Source organism: Dendrobates tinctorius, unplaced genomic scaffold (genome assembly GCF_039654945.1).
Source record: "Dendrobates tinctorius isolate UK_male_01 unplaced genomic scaffold, ASM3965494v1 ptg000224l, whole genome shotgun sequence".
NCBI lineage: Eukaryota > Metazoa > Chordata > Amphibia > Anura > Dendrobatidae > Dendrobates > Dendrobates tinctorius.
In genome coordinates this window covers 3581377-3600941 of record NW_027361891.1, presented here as the reverse complement: position 1 = coordinate 3600941, position 19565 = coordinate 3581377, and the positions used below count along the sequence as shown (strand labels likewise).

The 19565-nt window shown below is 42.4% G+C and overlaps 1 protein-coding gene across 5 annotated transcripts in view; it reads left to right on the top strand.

Annotated features, from left to right (window-relative positions):
* TBC1D30 (TBC1 domain family member 30) overlaps window positions 1–17750 on the top strand; it is a 100443-nt gene extending 82693 nt beyond the window's left edge. For 3 of the 5 annotated variants that reach the window (XM_073555449.1, XM_073555450.1, XM_073555452.1), the window contains 5 exons: window positions 252–364; window positions 10668–10807; window positions 12222–12428; window positions 13843–13902; window positions 15807–17750. In XM_073555449.1, coding sequence (XP_073411550.1) covers window positions 252–364; window positions 10668–10807; window positions 12222–12428; window positions 13843–13902; window positions 15807–16558 — 1272 coding nt within the window. In that variant the 3' untranslated portion in view covers window positions 16559–17750. The remainder of the gene's footprint in view (window positions 1–251; window positions 365–10667; window positions 10808–12221; window positions 12429–13842; window positions 13903–15806) is intronic. The other 2 variants (XM_073555451.1, XM_073555453.1) reach the window with 1 other exon arrangement.
* The last annotated feature ends 1815 nt before the right edge of the window (window positions 17751–19565 follow it).

Below are 19565 nucleotides of genomic sequence, written 5' to 3'. Positions count from 1 at the left end.
TCCTTTCCGTTTTATCTCTATCTTTTCTTAATGTTTAAGCAATTGCTCTTAGTTATGATTCCACTCAATTGGTAAACTTCATACATCAATTGCAAAAAGTAGAAGCCTTTTTTACCATATGTATAGCTGAATTGCATATTGCTGACTATTTATCTATCATACATTTTTTATACGGTAGTTGAATTGGTTCAATATTGAAAGTATTTTACTAAACTGGCTGGGATTCTATAAATGTATTTCTGGTTTTGTAGACCGTATACTCAATGGCTACGTTCCCATTTCCACAACTAGCCGAGCTGAGGGAGAAGTATACGTATAATATCACGCCTTTCCCGGCACCAGTGAAGTCAGCTTCATTTTCTGGGTAAGTCAACAAATATTTGCCTAATCACAAGTTAGGACTTATAAAGATTGATAGGCCCCCTGATCTAGTATAGGGTGTTACCCAGTATTGGTAAGATATGTTTGAGTGTTATGTTTTATCACAACTCTTTAGTATGTAACAGTTTAAAGGGAAGGTGCCGCAATTTTATATAATTTGCAAAAAAAGAGTAAGTAACAAAACATGTTGTTAAAGCAAATGTTGTACTAACTAGGATTTATGGTTTGTTTGTAATAATGTTTTAATGTAACCACTGGGCGCTGCCATCTTGATTTGCAGATCTGTGGAGGACTCATACAGTCTGCAAATATGGCCGTCCCTGGACATAGGAGACTGCGGTCGGTTCCCGACCCCACCATGCAGCCTCATTAGCAGTGAACTGGGCACGCCCCTGTGGGCTGCACCATTCACTGCTGTAGGTGTGGCTGGGCGCCATTTTACTGTAGCCCAGTGCTATCTGCTGAGCTCCACTTTCTGCACCGTGCTTCCTGCTCTGTCTCCGCCTCCTCACTCACACACAGCCCCAGTGATCTCCGGTAATCTGACACCTTTGCTTTTATGAGAGCTTTTATGGCTGTCTGAGGAGGACAGTGACATATACAGCCCATAGTCTAGTGTATAATTGGGGGGAGGCTGGAAATTTCACCAGTGTGGGCATATCTGTAATACTGTCTGGTGTGATACCGCCTGCTGAGCCGTGTATCTAATCCTCTCCTGTGTGATACTGTCTGCTGAGCCGTGTATCTAGTCCTCTCCTGTGTGATACAGTCTGCTGAGCCGTGTATCTAATCCTATGTGATACTGTCTGCTGAGCCGTGTCTCTAATCCTATCCTGTGTGATACTGACTGCTGAGCCGTGTATCTAATCCTCTCCTGTGTGATACTGTCTGCTGAGCCGTGTATCTAATCCTCTCCTGTGTGATACTGACTGCTGAACCGTGTATCTAATCCTCTCCTGTGTGATACCGACTGCTGAGCCGTGTATCTAATCCTTTCCAGTGTGATACTGACTGATGAGCTGTGTATCTAATCCTCTCCTGTGATACTGTCTGCTGAGCCGTGTATCTAATCCTATCCTGTGTGATACCGACTGCTGAGCTGTGTATCTAATCCTCTCCTGTGTGATACTGTCTGCTGAACCGTGTATCTAATCCTATACTGTGTGATAGTCTGCTGAGCCGTGTATATAATCCTCTCCTGTGTGATACTGACTGCTGAGCTGTGTCTCTAATCCTATCCTGTGTGATACTGACTGCTGAACCGTGTATCTAATCCTCTCCTGTGTCATACTGACTGCTGAACCGTGTGTCTAATCCTCTCTTGTGTGATACTGACTGCTGAGCCGTGTATCTAAACCTCTCCTGTGTGATACTGACTGCTGAACCGTGTATCTAATCCTCTCCTGTGTGATACTGACTGCTGAGCCGTGTATCTAATCCTATCCTGTGTGATACTGACTGCTGAGTCGTGTATCTAATCCTCTCCTGTGTGATACTGACTGCTGAGCTGTGTATCTAATCCTATCCTGTGTGATACAGTCTGCTGAGCCGTGTATCTAATCCTCTCTTGTGTGATACTGACTGCTGAACCGTGTATCTAATCCTCTCCTGTGTGATACTGACTGCTGAACCGTGTATCTAATCCTCTCCTGTGTGATACTGACTGCTGAGCCGTGTGTCTAATCCTCTCCTATGTGATACTGACTGCTGAACCATGTATCCTATCCTCTCCTGTGTGATACTGTCTGCTGAGCCGTGTATCTAATTCTCTGCCGTGTGATACTGTCTACTGAAATACTCTGTGCTACTGTCACTCTGCTGGTTTTATGTGTGATCTACATGGTGGTATTGTGTATGATCTATATGGCGGCATTGTGTGTGAAGTATATGGCGGTATTATTTGTGATCTGCTAAAAGGGGACCCATTCTAGGGTGGTTCTGGCTGAGCACCTGCACACGGGTCAGGGATAATAGATGCAGTCAGGGGAGGGCTGGTGAGGCAGCTAAAGAGAGGGGTCTCATTTTTATCGTTACTGTACGGCTACATTTCCCCCAGCCTGCTTCCCAGCGTCACCCCGGACTGCGCCTGTCGCCTCGCTTTCACACATCGCCAGGACAGGATCTGAGAAGTGGAATGGGGTCTTTGCATGCAAAGTCTGGATCAGAACAGGCCATCAATCAGCAGAAATGTTTCCTGGATTTCTGTGCTGGTGTCTCCCTGCTCCTCCCCCATATATCTCCCTCTGTGCCCCCCATAGACCCGCACACTGCTCTCCTGAAATACTCTGTGCTGCTGTCACCCTGCTCCTCCCCCTTATATCTCCCTCTGTGCCCCCCATAGACCAGCGCACTGCTCTCCTGAAATACTCTGTGCTGCTGTCACCCTGCTCCTCCCCCATATATCTCCCTCTGTGCCCCCCATAGACCCGCACACTGCTCTCCTGAAATACTCTGTGCTGCTGTCACCCTGCTCCCTCCACCATATATCTCTCTCTGTGCCCCCCATAGACCAGCACACTCCTCTCCTGAAATACTCTGTGCTGCTGTCACCCTACTCCCAGAATCCTTGCTGCCTGCCATCCTAGCTGACCGAAGACCCCATTCCTCTCCTCAGATCCTGTCCTGGCGATGTGTGAAAGCGAGGCGACAGGGGCCTGATATATGGTAGGGTGACAGCAGCACAGAGTATTTCAGGAGAGCAGTGTGCTGGTCTATGGGGGGCACAGAGGGAGATATATGGAGGAAGGAGCAGGGTGACAGCAGCACAGAGTATTTCAGGAGAGCAGTGTGCTGGGCTATGGGGGGCACACAGGGAGATATATGGGGGAAGGAGCAGGGTGACAGCAGCACAGAGTATTGCAGGAGAGCAGTGCGCTGGTCTATGGGGGGCACAGAGGGAGATGTATGGGGGAGGAGCAGGGTGACAGCAGCACAGAGTATTTCAGGAGAGCAGTGTGCTGGGCTATGGGGGGGCACTCTGTTCGGTGCCAGGGATTGTACATCGAGTGCTGTCTTTTATACACATGGATGGACCGTCTTCTTGTCTGCTCCACAGAAATCCAGGAAACATTTCTGCTTATTGATGACCTGTTCTGATCCAGAATTTACATGCAAAGACAGTCAGTAACTTTGCAGGCCCCATCAAGATGGTTGCTCACTGTGTTCCTAGATGTCATCCTCTCTTTTCCCTTAGCAAACACCCAGTAGGGGAGGAGAGGAGTGACATCACACCCATGTCACCAGATTCCGCCCATACAGTGTCCATTTTAGGGTATGATCATATATCAAAATCAAACATCATGGATACTGTACGCCCATAATTACTGCAGGACAGTAATGTGAGCTAGTTGTACACTAGGTTTTTATGCCAAATTTCAGTAGCTGCTCCCCCTAGTGTTAACAAGTGGAAATGCCAAACTTTTTAAAATTATTTTTCATATTTTACAAAATTAAAAACAAAGGATAATATTTTTTTAAGAAAATGTAAACATTAATTCTTTACATTTTTTAAATTGCTCAAAATTTTTTTTTGGAATGGCACCTTCCCTTTAATTTGATAAAGTTTGTCATTTAATTTTCTGAGCTTACAATGTGATTCTATCTTGTGTATGTATCTATGATATGCCGTAATTAAAGCTGTTGCGGGAAAAAAGTTCAGCAATCCACTGTGATCATACAGTGGCTTGCAAAAGTATTCACCCACTTGGCTTTTTACCTATTTTGTTCTATTACAACCTGTGTTTAAATATTTTTGTAATCCGATTTGTGTGTGATGCATCAGCACTAAATAGTTTAAGTTGGAGAAGAGAAGTGAAGTGAGAAGTATAGACATAAATTAAATTTATGGAATCAAATGACTAAACTTTGGAATGTACATACAGTTAGTAGGTCCATATATATTTGGACAGAGACAACATTTTTCTAATTTTTGTTCTAGACATTACCACAATGAATTTTAAACAAAACAATTCAGATGCAGTTGAAGATCAGACTTTCAGCTTTCATTTGAGGGTATCCACATTAAAATTGGATGAAGGGGTTAGGAGTTTCAGCTCCTCAACATGTGCCACCCTGTTTTTAAAGGGACCAAAAGTAATTGGACAGATTAAATAAAATGTTCATTTCTAGTACTTGGTTGAAAACCCTTTGTTGGCAATGACTGCCTGACGTCTTGAACTCATGGACATCACCAGACGCTGTGTTTCCTCCTTTTTGATGCTCTGCCAGGCCTTCACTGCGGTGGTTTTCAGTTGCTGTTTGTTTGTGGGCCATTCTGTCTGAAGTTTAGTCTTTAACAAGTGAAATGCATGCTCAATTGGGTTGAGATCAGGTGACTGACTTGGCCATTCAAGAATATTCCACTTCTTTGCTTTAATAAACTCCTGGGTTGCTTTGGCTTTATGTTTTGGGTCATTGTCCATCTGTAGTATGAAACGACGACCAATCAGTTTGGCATCATTTGGCTGGATCTGAGCACACAGTATGGCTCTGAATACCTCAGAATTCATTCGGCTGCTTCTGTCCTGTGTCATATCATCAATAAACACTAGTGACCCAGTGCCACTGGCAGCCATGCATGCCCAAGCCATCACACTGCCTCCGCCGTGTTTTACAGATGATGTGGTATGCTTTGGATCATGAGCTGTACCACTCCTTCGCCATACTTTTCTCTTTCCATCATTCTGGTAGAGGTTGATCTTGGTTTCTTCTATCCAAAGAATGTTCTTCCAGAACTGTGCTGCCTTTTTTAGATGTTTTTTAGCAAAGTCCAGTCTAGCCTTTTGATTCTTGATGCTTATGAGTGGCTTGCACCATGCACTGAACCCTCTGTATTTACTTTCATGCAGTCTTCTCTTTATGGTAGATTTGGATATTGATACGCCTACCTCCTGGAGAGTGTTGTTCACTTGGTTGGCTGTTGTGAAGGGGTTTCTCTTCACCATGGAGATTATTCTGCGATCATCCACCACTGTTGTCTTCCGTCGGCGCCCAGGTCTTTTTGCATTGATGAGTTCACCAGTGCTTTCTTTCTTTCTCAGGATGTGCCAAACTGTAGATTTTGCCACTCCTAATGTTGTAGCAATTTCTTGGATGTTTTTTTTTCTGTTTTTGCAGCTTAAGGATGGCTTGTTTCACCTGCATGGAGAGCTCCTTTGACCGCATGTTTCTTTCACAGCAAAACCTTCCAAATGCAAGCACCACACCTCAAATCAACTCCAGGCCTTTTATCTGCTTAATTGAGAATAACATAACGAAAGGGATTGCCCACACCTGTCCATGAAATAGCCTTGGAGTCAATTGTCCAAAAACTTTTGGTCCCTTTAAAAACAGGGTGGCACATGTTAAGGAGCTGAAACTCCTAAACCCTTCATCCAATTTTAATGTGGATACCCTCAAATGAAAGCTGAAAGTCTGAACTTCAACTGCATCTGAATTGTTTTGTTTAAAATTCATTGTGGTAATGTCTAGAACCAAAATTAGAAAAATGTTGCCTCTGGCCAAATATATATGGACCTAACTGTATGTATTCACTACTTTTGCGATGAAGCCCGCTAAAAATTTGTGGTGCAAGAAATTACCTTCATAAGTCACATGCTTAGTAAAGGAAGTCCACCTGGGTGCAAGTGTCACATGGTCTGTCATTATATACACACATTTGCTGAAAGGCAACAAAGGTTGCAACACCATAAGGCAAGAGGCACCACTAACCAGACAACACCATGGGAGATCTCCAAGCAAGTCAAGGACAAAGTTGTTGAGAAGTACAAATAAGGGATGGATTATAAAAAAAAAAAATCCCCCAAAAAATCCCTATCTCTGATGATCCCATGGAGCACCATTAAATCCATAATCATCAAATGTAAAGAACATGTTACCACAACAAACCTGCCAAGAGAGGGCTGCCCACCAAAACTCTCAGCCTGAACAAGGTGGACATTAATCAGAGAGGCAGCACAGAGATCAAAGGTAATACTGAAGAAACTGCAGAGTTCCCAAGTAGAGACTGGAGTATCTGTTCATACGACCTCAATAAGCTGTTCACTAGAGGTGGCCTTTGGAGGAGTGGGCAGAAAAAAAGCCTTTACTTAAACTCAAAACTAGCCTTGCAATTTGTGTGTGTGTCAAAAGACATGTGGTACACTGCCCAAATGTATGGATGAAGGTGCTGTGGTCAGATGAGACCTAGATTGAAATTTTTGGCCACTAAGATAAAAACTATGTCTGGCACCAAACCAACACAGCTCATCACCCCAAGAACACCATCCCCACAGTGAAACATGATAGTGGCAGCACGGACAGGGAAAATGGTCTGAGTTGAGAGGAAGATGTAAGATGTATGGTGCAAAATACAGGGATATTCTTGAGCAAAAGCTGTTTGTCTATCAGTGAATCCTTTCCAACAAGATCATGACCCAAAGCATACTGCTAAAGAAACACTCAAGGGGAAACGTGGAAATGTTTTGATGTGGCTTAGTCAAAGCCAAGACCTTAATCCAAATGAGAATATGTGTTCAGACTTGACGATTGCTGTCACTAGAGGAAACCATCTAGCTTGAAGGAGCTGGAACAATTTTGCCTTGATGAATGGGCAAAAATCCCAGTGACAAGATGTGGAAAGCTCATAGAGACTTATCGAAAGTGACTTGCAAATGTAATGTCCGCAAAAGGAGTCTCTTCAAAGTACTGACTTTAGGGGGGTGGGGGTAAATAGTTAGGGTCCCGTCACACCAAACAATGCACCAGCGATCCTGACAACAATACGATCTTGTCAGGATCGCTGGTGCATCGCTACTTGATCGCTGGTGAGCTGCCAAACAGGCAGACACACCAGCGATCAGGACCAGCGAGGACGCTGGTATCCAAGGTAAATATCGGGTAACTAAGCGCACGCGTCGCTTAGTTACCCGCTGTGTACCTTGGATACCAGCATGCTCACGCTGAGAGCTGGTATCCAAGGTAAATATCGGATATCTAAGCGCGTGGCACTTAGTTACCCGCTGTTTACCTTGGATAACAGCTCCCAGCGCGAGCACGCTGGTATCCAAGCTACACAGTGGGTAGCTAAGCGTCGTGCGCGCTTAGTTACCCGATATTTACCTTGGATACCCGCTACCAGCATCTGCTTACAGCGCTGGGAGCTCGCTGATTGTTGAGTGATCAAAAAATGGCCCAGGACATTCCTGCACGATCAGCGATACCCAGTGGGGGGGCCGGTCGCTGATGCGTGCCACACACAGCGAGATCGCTAGCGAGATCGCTGATGCGTCACAAAATCAGCGATCTCGCTATGTGTGACGGGCCCCTAATGCACAATGAAGTTTACAGAAAAGTTGTCCTATTTGTTGGTTGCTTCACACTAAAAAGAAAAACAAACGTTCACAGTTGTAGGCATGTTCTTTACATTAACTGTTTCAAATCCTCAAAAAAAAAAAAAAAAAGTGAAATTCCAGGTGTGAGGTAGCAAAACACAAAAAACTGCCAAAGGGGTGAATACTTGCACAAGCTACTGTACTTTATGCTGTAAGATGACTAGCACTGGAAAGCTTTTTAACCCCTTAAGGACCGGAGCTTTTTTCAGTTTTGCGTCTGTTTTTCAATCCCCTTCTTCCCAGAGCCATAACTTGTTTATTTTTCAGTCAATATGGCCATGTGAGGGCTTATACTTTTGAATGATACCATTGGTTTTACCATGTCGTGTAACCGAAAACGGGAAAAAAAATTCCGAGTGCGGTGAAATCGCAAAAAAAGGGCAATCCCGCATTTGTTTTATTATTTTATTTTGAATGGGGCAAAAGGGGGGTGATTTGAACTTTTATGTTTTTATTCTCTTGCATATTTTTTAAAACTTTTTTTTTAACTTTGGCATGCTTCAATAGTTTCTATGGGAGGCTAGAAGCTGCCATAGCTTGATCGGCTCTGCTACCTAGAGGCGATGCTCAGATCGCCTCAATGTAGCAGAATTACTGCATTGTTATGAGCGTCGACCACATGGAGGCGCTCATAGCAATCTGGTATCAGCAACCATGGAAGACCTCTGGTTGTTATGCCGACGAGCCGATGACCCCTGATCACGTGACGAGGGTCAGCAGTGGGCGTATTGCCGGAAGCGCAAGTTTAATGCCGCTGTCAGCGTTTCACAGCGGCATTTAACTAGTTAACAGGCGTGGGTAGATCGCGATTCCACGTGCGCCTATTGCGAGCACATGTCAGCTGTTCAAAACAGCTGACATTTCCCAGCTTTGATGCGGGCTCACCGCCGGAGCCCACATCAAAGCGGGATTACTGTCATTGGACGTACTATTCTGTACGATGGCAGTAAGGCTGTGTGCACACGCTGCGGATTAGGTGCGGATTCATCCGCGCGGATTTTGTAAAATCCGCAGGTGAAACCGCAGGTCAAAAGACCTGCGGTTTTACCTGCGGATTGCTCTGCGGTTTTGCCCTGCGGTTTTTCATCTCCTCAATGGAGGAGATGGCAAACCGCAGCGGAATCCGCAGAAAGAATTGACATGTCAATTCTTTCTGCGGATTGTAAACCGCAGATAATCCGCGCGGAAAATTCCGCACTGTCTGCATTGCGGTTTTTGATTCCCATAGGGAATCATGGTACTGTACACCGCAGCAGAAACTGCTGCGGGTCCGCAGCGGCCAAAACCGCTGCGGAACCGCAGCAAAATCCGCAGCGTGTGCACACAGCCTTAGGTGTTAAAAGAGACCTTGTAGCCTATCCAGGCTGCCCTTTTTATTTGAGTGGCATCCGCAGATAGATATTTAGAATAATCAGGCATTAATAAAATCACTCAAAATGGCCCGTAGAGACTAAAAAAAATTTGTCACCGAACTTCTAGGTTGTGGGATCCCAACATGTAAAGTAGGATCCCACAAATCTCTATGGCTGCTCACAGTGAAAAGATCTATCTAGATCTCACTCTTTGCACTAACCCAGCACTACTGCTTACTTTACTATTTACTGTTAGTACAAAGAGCAGATATCTCTCTGGCCACAGAATTTTACTAAACTGTTACCCAATGGTAACTATAATAATGTTACCATTCGATAGCCGCTTTCAGGGGGACATTAGGAACCCTTCGGAGGTCTTTTGTTAATTGATGATTTTTTTTCTTTTAAATGGTTCTTTTTAGAGATGTTGATGATAATGTTTATACTATGTGATGTTGATGACGTTGTAGTGCGTTATTGGGGGAGTTTTACTAAGCTCAATCCTTCAGATTTCTGGCTCTTTTTGCGACACAAAAACTGGTGTCCCTTGCAAAAAAATTCTTTTGTTAGTTTTAGGTACTTTTTCTGTAATGGAGGCATGGATTGGATTAAAAAGGGCATGTTTTAGTGGGAAGGGGTATGGCTTAAAATGCCACAAGCACTGTGAATAAATGTGGGAGATAAAACCATTCGTGTAATATGACCCACTTTCTTCTTGTTGCTCTTCCAGCTGGCAGGTCCAAGTTTCCAGTTTCTTTAGATAATTAGCAAAACGTATTAGTTCATAAAATTGCACATGGTGTTTATTCCATTACTCTCACTGTTTGCTACTTATATTGTGACAAGTTACAGAAGCCCTCCCAGCTCTGCAGGGCATCAGTGATGAGCACGCTGTCATTCATTGCCGGGGTTGCTTATTGCCGTTACTCTGTGCGGTGATGGTAATTGCTCCGGGCACACCTGCATGACTGAAAGCTGACAGTTACCCAGAGAAATAAAGTTCATTTTCTCCCAGGTGCCACACTTTCAGTACAGCAGCCGTGCACCTTTATAATGCTGCTAGCACGCAAATTAACTCCATCTGCAGGTTAATAGAGTTATCAGACAGGATAAACTCTCCTTAAATACTTCTCCGATCTCACACAGGATCTCCTTTGTGGACTGGTAGTTGTAAACCTATGAAACTTACATCAAGGTTCTCACACACTGACCTGATAAACCAACTTTGGGTCCATCCAAAGGATGTGTGTCAGAAGGCTAGTCTGAATTGTGGTCCTATAATTTATGAGGATTGGAATGTTGCAGGGGATGGAAGGAGACAGCGATTGGTGAAAAACATATCCTTACTGCACGACGTACGTGTAGATTGAGGAATCTTTGCTGGGAGTACTTACCATGCTTACAAACATAAAATATGCAATAAATATTCAAGTGTTTCTGGAAATGAAATCGGGGGATTGGGCGTGATGTCTACTACTCTCAAGTTATAAAACGCTATGAATGACTATAAAGATTGTGATGTGGTTGAGTTGGCATTAAAACAAGGACCCTTCTAATATTGCAGACACCCAAGTAAAATGCAAGACAGTGATGAAGAAAATGACATTGATGATGATGACATAAATGCCAATTCTGTTGGGTGCCTTGGGCCATTTAGTGGATTTTTAACTCCAGAATTGCTGAAGTATCAAAAACAAATTAGAGGTAAATAAGTAAACAGACATTAAGGGCCCATTTCATTATTGCATTTGTGCCTGTTTTAAGTACCATATATATTTGAGTACAAGTCGACCCGAGTATAAGCTGAGGTACCTAATTTTGCCACTAAAAACTTCACTCAAGTAAAAGCCGGATATGCATTGTCCCCTCATCCCCATCCTGGTATGCATGGCTCCCCCGTCACTGTCCTTGTATGCATGGCTCCCCCGTCCCTGTCCTTGTATGCATGGTTCCTTATCCCCTATACTTGTATGTGCATGGTTCCTATAAAAAAAAAAAATCCTACTTACCTTGCCTGTGCGCCCTCGCTGCATCTCGTTCCGGCGCCAGCAGCTCTTCCTCCCTAGCGATCACGTGGACCCGCTCATTAAGGTAATGAATATTCACTCCATGCCTATGGGCGTGGAGATGCGTGAATATTCATTACTTTAATGAGCAGGCCATGTGATCGCTGGGCCGGAAGAGCTGCTGACGCCAGAACGAACGTGATGCAGCGATGGCGCGCAGGGAAGGTAAGAAGGATGTGTTCTGGAAGCTGGTGGTTGCGGCTGTCACTGTGCGCTATAACAAAGAAATGAATATTCATTTCTCTTTAGCAGTGGCACAGGCTTTAGCCACAGCCGCCAGCTCCTGCCTCTGTGATCCGCTGATTCACTGCTCCCCCTCGCCTGCTGTCTTTCTGGGAGAATTGACTCGTGTGTGTGTGTGTGTGTGTGTGTGTGTGTGTGTGTGTGTGTGAGTAAGCCGAGGGGCGGGGCATTTTCAGCACAAAGAAATGTGCTGAAAAACTCTTCTTATACACAAGTATATACGGTAATTTTGTTTGCTCACCATTGTGGGTGGATTTTGGCCGATTCATCAATTGTGATCTTCTAAAAAAATTCAAACTTTCTGAACAAGTATACTTCTGTCTCCACTTGAGAGATCTTGCGTACTCCAGATATTGTTGCAGCTGTTGTCATTTTAGATGACCATACAACTTTTTTTTTTTTTTAGTAAAAAAGTTGCAAAGCATAGTGAAGACAATATTTGAGCATATTTTTAAGTTTTGCACAAAATTAATGAACAGCGTGTGCCATTTTGATCAATTTGACTCAATAAATATCCGTGAATACCACAAGACAAAAAGAAAAGTGACTTATTAAAATTGCAGATGATGAATCTGGACCTAATTTACTTTTGTTTTCTTTTTAATTTATTTTTTTTGTTTAAAAGGAACTTGAACATTGGGTGTTTTTTTATGGGTGTCTGGGTTTTAGAGAGAGTTGATACAGCCAGTGCCTGATACTTACTGCCTGTGATTCGGCAGCATGTATCAGGAAGGTCAGGTTCCTTTTAACTTTGTTACACAGACGATTTTTTGAAATAACATTTTGTTTCTCTTGGGTCCTCTTTTCAGATCAAAAAGAGGAGCAAAGCTTGAGACTTGGCAACATTTCAGAGCTTAGTCCTGGAGCAATTGATTCATGTCGAGGAGAATATCATGCTGTATTTAATAGTATGATGATGGAGCGCATGACAACTGATATCAATGCCCTGAAACAGCAGTACTCCAGGATTAAGAAGAGGCAACTGGCGCAACTAAACCAGGTTTACATAAGAGCAGGTAACTCTCCTTTTCTGGTCTCTGCATTTATAAACCGTACACTATTCGCCTTTTGCTCTGTAGCCAGTTCTCAGTTTTACGTTTGCTTTATTGCTCCCCTTCTTCCAAGAGCCATAACATTTTTATTTTTCCATCTATATAGCTATACAGAGCTGTGCAAATTAATTGGGACAAAGCATTTTTTTAAGTAAAATCGTAAGTTGGTTACCAGTCAGTGATTCAAACCAGTTTTGACTGCTTTGAACAGGCACTCACACCGAGATTCAAATCTCGGCAACGAGATCTCGTCCCCCGAGATCTCGGGACGAGATCTGAACCTGCGCATGTGCCGTCCCCGGACCGGCAGCCATCTTCCCGGCGTCCATGTTCCCGGAGGCCACCGCAACATGGCGGCAGCCAGCAACGGATGTGCGGGGGCCTCCGGGCTTCAAGGAAATGCCGGCGGAGCCCCCCACGGAGCACAGAGAGCCGCTACCCCTGCACCGGAGCACAGCCCGCTGCCACCACTGCACCACAGGGCCCCGCGGCACCCGCACCAGCCATGGATGGATGCAAGTATATTGCGACCATAAGACGCACCCCCACTTTCCCCCAAAATTTTGGGGAAAAAAAGTGCGTCTTATGGTCCGAAAAATACGGTAATTGTGACCTGGGAACATTATTCTCCAGGTCAATACGATTATGGTGTTCCCAGCAGAGATTAGACATTCTTTTCACCACTTTTTTTTTTTTTTTTTTGTTTGGTAAAAAAAAAAAAGATTAAATAATTTCGAAGACACACAACCTAGTTTTCTCTCTATTGAATTGTTAAAGATTTTGGCTTTTTGCCTATCGTGCTAACCGTTACATTGATGCCAGTTTGAGGTAGAAAATGTAGCCAAATTTAGCTATATGTAAAAATTATGATTTTTTATTTTTCTGACTGTTTAGGAAACGTACAGTGATATAGTGAAAATTAGAGTTTCCTATGAAGCTCAGGCTGTGTGAGAGCTTCCCAAGAGGAGCAAGATGACAACGGCAGGGGCTTCTAGCAGACCTCCGACTGCCATATTAACCCATCAGTGCTTCGCGATCGTGTCACTATGGCCGCAGATGGGAGGTGGTACATGTGAGGACCTGTAACTGCTCCATTTAAACGTTTGTCAGAAATTGACAGCAGCATTTAAGTGGTTTGAAGCAGCAATTAGAGCTCGACTCTGGATGCTGCTGTTAAACAAATTTAAGCTATGTAATAGACATTTACCGCACGTGGAGAGTGCTGATCCTGCTCTACACACAGACACCACAACAATGACTAGCTATGCATCGTTTTCCATTAAAGTATTAATATTATATTATATTTTAAAATCCTATATTGTCATTGCACAATGTTACATTTTTACCTGCATGTTGTTGTTTTTTTTTTCCATCATAGGACTTGAAGAACAAAATGATCCTGGGATCCCATTTGATCCTAGGGATCAGCTAAATAATGGTATTAAAAAGAAAATACCTATTTGGGGTTCTTGGTTCTGTTTCCAGATTTTATGACTGGTCATCCTTTGTCCGGAAACATCTTGATCATACTTGCGCAGTGACAAAATGAGTAGATGTGAATTGTGTTTTTGCTCATAGTTTATGTACAATTCTAATTTATATCTAGTGTATGGTTCAAAAATATTCAGAATTGAGAGTCCTCAGTGGTTGATACCTTTTAATGGCTAACTGTAAAGATGGTAACACATTGCAAGCTTTCGAGAGTACTAGTGTATGGTACATAATTGCAAAGACAACTGCACATACTCCTCAGCCTAACATACTGAGAGGACCCCAAAGATGTTTCCACCTATAAAGGACTTCCATGCATATTTTCATTTTCTTGAATCACATATCAGCTTTTCAAATCTTTTGTCACGAATCGGTTTATAAAAGTCACGGCCACACCACATTTGCTCAATCATGTGATTACTTGCTGATTATTTAAATAGGTTGTCTAAAGATCTAAAAAGTTATTTGGATGCTTTGCTAACAGAAAATAATGAAACTACTCCTTGATTCATTTCAACCCAGTCAGTCAGATTGTCCTCTGGTTTTGTTTTGGCATGTAAAGTGTAAGCTCGCTGTGAGGCTCAGTTTATTAATAAAGCCAGCCCCCTTCTTCATCATGTGTAATGCTGGATCAGCAAAGGAGGCCCACTCGTAACTAATATATTGAGCCAAAAGCCAGCCGCCCTCATCAACTGCTGAAACTCGGAGTGGTGGCGCGCTCTGTGTTGGAATAAATGGAGAGTAGGAGAAACCAGGATGGTGATACTGGGTCTCACGTTGGCAGATTGTTGCTGGTTTCATAATTAAAGATTATTGTGAAGTTCAGTTCTCTCCTATTTGCAACACATCCAAATCCCGTACAAACCTTTTATATGCTGTCTGCGTGATTGGTGGAGGGACGTTTTGATTGAAAAAAGCAAAGCATATTTTCATGTTTAATCAAGAAAATGTAACTCCTGAAAGTTGGAGCTGATAAATTAGATGAACAACACATAGCCACATCAATGTGATGAGTGACCAAATGAAGAGACCCATAAATAAAACTTTTTTTTTTTTTTTTTACACTAAGTATTCCATAAAATAATATTCAAAAAAATGTTTAAAAAAAAAAAAGACAATGCACAAAATACCCTTTAGGGGGAAACCCCAGCACCATCCCAACAAGTAGGATAATAAGGGCAACTATTAGGCCCACATTAAAAAGCTCTGTATAAAGGTAACAATCCTGAGCAAAATATTATTAATAAATCCAAAAAATTAAATATTGTATCACTGAGTAAAAAATAATGAAAAGTGTTCATACGAAAACAAGGGCAAAATGATATCTAGAGTGGCAGAAGGCCATGCAGCCACAAAAAAAGGAATAGTGAAAGTTTAAGGTGAATGAGTGCCAACAGCATCCCTTGATCAAACCTGCACCTACAAAGAATATCTGAAGCTAGAGCTCAGCCAGACTAGCAGCATGAATGCAACGCCCCCCAAGCCGCCCCCCAAGCCTCCCCCCCCCCCCCCCAGAAGAAGCTTAGGGTGAAATGCACATTGGGGTGAGGGGGAATACGCAGACTGTCCACTGCCTCTGTTGCGGTCCAAAGATTCAAGGTATTTTGGTTTTCTCCATGCAAGTTACATTACATTCATGCTGCTAGTCTGGTTGAGCACAATATGTTTTATTTATAGATCTCTTCATTTGGTCACTCATTACATTGATGTGGCTATGTGTTTGTGTTTGAAGTGCTACTAGTGCTTATTTTGGACAGTTTTTGATTTATTTAAAATTACATTAGATGGTAGACACTTCTGTACCACTTTCTTTTTTTAAATGTGCTGAAAAATTCATTATCTTTGTTACAGATAAGGGACCTGTGAGCAGCATACTTCCATCACAAGTAAATCATTCCCCAGTAATAAACCATCTGTTACTTGGCAAGAAGTTGAAGCAAGTAAACAGAGCTCCTAAAAATTCAGTCATTCAGTTGCCATCCTCTAAGTCTATGATTTTATCCAGTGAGGAAACAAAAGCAAAGCTAAATTCTCCATGGCGTACCCACATTCGAGTTCATAGAAAAAACATAGCAAGGGCCAAAGGCCATGGGGACACAGTCGGACTGATAGAAGAGCAGCCCGAAGTCCCTAAAGATCAGGTTGAAGCAGCCAAAGAACCCGAAGACACTGAGCATGATAAACCATCAGTGGATAGCGGAGACAGCAGCTTAGATCGGACTGTTATGAAAGCTGATGGACACTCTCCAGAGCCTGTTTTTGAGGATGAAAATGCAAATGTTACTGTTGTGCAAAGTAAGCTGGAGACATTGGAACTGAACTCCAGTAATGAATCTACAGACGCGTCTGAGGTGTTTCAGAACGTTCAAAGAACACCATCAGAGTCGCACAATTCCTCAAGTGAGACTGGAATGTTATCAAAATCCCCCAAAGGGCATGTTTTTAGCCCCTTCCCAAGTGTTAAGCCTCTTAGAAAATCTGCAGCTGCAAGGAATTTGGGGTTGTATGGGCCAAATAATAGAACACCAACAGTAAATTTTCCACACATGAGCAGAACCTTCAACAAGCCTGCCAATGGTGCTACTGGGAGCAAAAAACGATAACACAACTCTAGTACTTTATTTTCAATGTAGACTGTTTATGATTGCATATTTCCTGTCCTTAATCTTTCAGAGCTCTCTTGGAAAATGTGTCCTCACCTGACATGTTTCTTTAGATTTGTGGTTCTATGCTTGGGTATTAAAGTAGAATTTGGTCATAAAATTCTTCAAAAAAGGGGTTCATATGAAAATAATTAGATTTTTTTGTTTCAGTTATGTAATTCTCTTGTATTTTGCCAATGATTATATATTGGAATCTTTGTTGTTTGCAGTCATTCCGGTGTTGAGGTTAGGACCTTCTTTACCCACTGACTAAGGACGTGTGAATGGTGTAATGTGGTTTACTAGCCACAGACAATGCAGTCTTAATGTGCTATGTGTGAAAAGGAAGATATAAGAACCAGTCATTCATTTTCAGTGGAACTTATTTTCTAGTTGAGATTTATATATTGTATAATTTTGTTATTATTTGTATCAAGAGATTATATAAATATGGACATTTCATAGGGTCATTGTGATTTGCCAAACGTCAACATACGCTACTTTATTGGAAGCCCAAGTATTTTCCTGTTTCCATCTGGCATATGCTTCAGTTTATGTAATTGATATATTTTTACACAGTAATGTTGTTGGCCATCGTGCAATCTAAATTACTGTCCTATCTGTTCTAAATTGTGCACATGGCTTAGGTTTATGTTGAGGTGGCATGGTAAGAAAATGGCATTGTCCTCCAGTAAAAGGAACAGTTTCCATGTGAATGCTTCCTTTCTGCATGCTTTAATTTGCATCTTGCATTGTCTTGTTCTTCGGCGATGTTATTAGATAATGTCTAGAACACAGTTAAGATGTTCTTGATGACCTTTGTCTTTGTTCCCATAGAAAGGTTTCACCAATGTTGGTAACTTTATTTTTGAATTATCTGTAAATTGTCCAACTACTTGCTATGCTGATTCCCAAATATCATTTGTTCATATTTCTTGTGCCAAATGCATGGTTTTTCTAGAATGGTAAAACTGCGAGGTGGGATCTAGATATGTGTTATGTATTGTCTCTTTTCCTTCTTTTCGATAATAAAGTACTAGAATAGCATGGTCTTGGTGTAATTATAATCACAGATGCTCTTTGAGATCAGACAAATGCTGATTCTATGGATTGTTTGTTAATGGATAATAAAAATACAATGTAACCATGAGAAGTGTCTCACATTTAGTACTCAATCACGTGACTGTATTTCGCCTGAGTGCTGTCCGTGAAAAAACAAACTGCACATTGACCAATGTTATTCAATGCAGACTAGCGAAATCTGCTTGTGAAAAAAAAAAATCGCTGCATGCACTAGTTTTTTCTGTAAATCGGTTGAGAATTGCCCATCCAAGTATGCATGTGCAAAAACAAAAAACAAAACTGTATTCCATACGTATAGCATCCAATTTTTATGGGTACATTGCAATGCTGTAACTTAGAAAATGGTAAATGGTCTTTTCTGGATGAAGCTGTGACATATTTTGTAAACTGCCATGTGCAAGACCAAGACTGTTGTGTAGGACTGGGCCAGCATACTGAACTTAATAATTTTGCTCAATCGTAGTTTATATTCATTTTTATCACTTACTATAGAGCAGAATTTTAAACACCGTATGATGTCACCACAGTTCATGACAAACAATATATCGCCACAAGTTCTCCACACACAGTATGATTCCCCTCACAGCTCAACATGCACAATATGCTACCCCAACAGCTTTTCTAATGCTATGTATCAACATGAAATTTCCCTTCCATTAGGGTGAAAATAGGGGGCGGCCCCACCAGAGAAGTTAATACCAACTTAAAGAATTCAAATGGAGAGATGGTAAAGTTTGTTAAGAAAACTGGCTCTTCACAGTCTACAATGTCTAACAAGAACCCTTCTCTACATAAAGAATCCATCTCTTCTTTAAAGGGATCCTTTGTTGCGGATAAAGACAGTGATAGCGATAATTCCACGCAAGACTTGCGTCCAGTTTCTCGCTCTTTCATTCAAAAAGCTCTATCTAGTGCATTAGACCCACTCATGAAAGAAATTCATCTGCGGATCCGCAGCGGACTTGGCCCTGTGGATCCGCAGCAGTTTTCCATGGGATGTACAGTACCATGTTACCCTATGCAAAACAAAAACCGCTGTGCACATGCGGAAAAATCCACGCGGAAACGTAATGGTTTATTTTCCGCAGCATGTCAATTCTTTGTCCTTATTCCACAGCGTTTTTACACCTATTCCATTATAGGAATCCACAGGTGTAAAAATGCAGGCGAAAGCCGAACTAAATCCGCTAGAAATCCGCAGGTAAAACGCAGGCATTTTGAGCTGTGGGTTCTGCAGATTCCGCTCTGAAAAATCCGCAGACGAATACGCAGCGTGTGCACATACCCTTAAAAGAGACTCAAGAATCCCTTTGTAACTTCTCAGTGGTGGTCTCGGAGGGTCTTCAGAAATGTCAGCATTATCTAAATTCAGCCTTTGAGACCTACCAGAGTCTGTTCCTCCCGAATCTGTGCCCTCCACAATAAAAGCTCTATTTCGATCCTGGGTGACAAATATCAAGATGAAATAATAATTGAAAGGGCCCATAGAGCTTTAAGAAAAAGGCCTAACCCTTCTGATCCCCCAAGGAATATAATTTGCCGCCCTCTCAGTTTTAAGGTGAAGAGGACATTCTTAAGAGAACGAGAGGCTCTGAACACATTGACTTTTGTCGGTGCTCAAATCTCTATATATCAGGAGATTTCCCTTCAAACACCACAAAAAAGAAGAACTCTAAAGCCTCTAAGAAATATCCCTCGAAGTACGAAGATCCTATACTCATGGATGTTCTCCTTTGGCATCTCCTTCACGGTTAAGAGGATAGACTGTCTATACGCTCTAGAGATGATCTAAATGAAGCCTTGACTCTCCTGGACCTTTCAGACCTCAACATTGAAGACTGGAATGTGGTCCAAGACTTTACTAAACTCCTCCCAGTCCCACCAC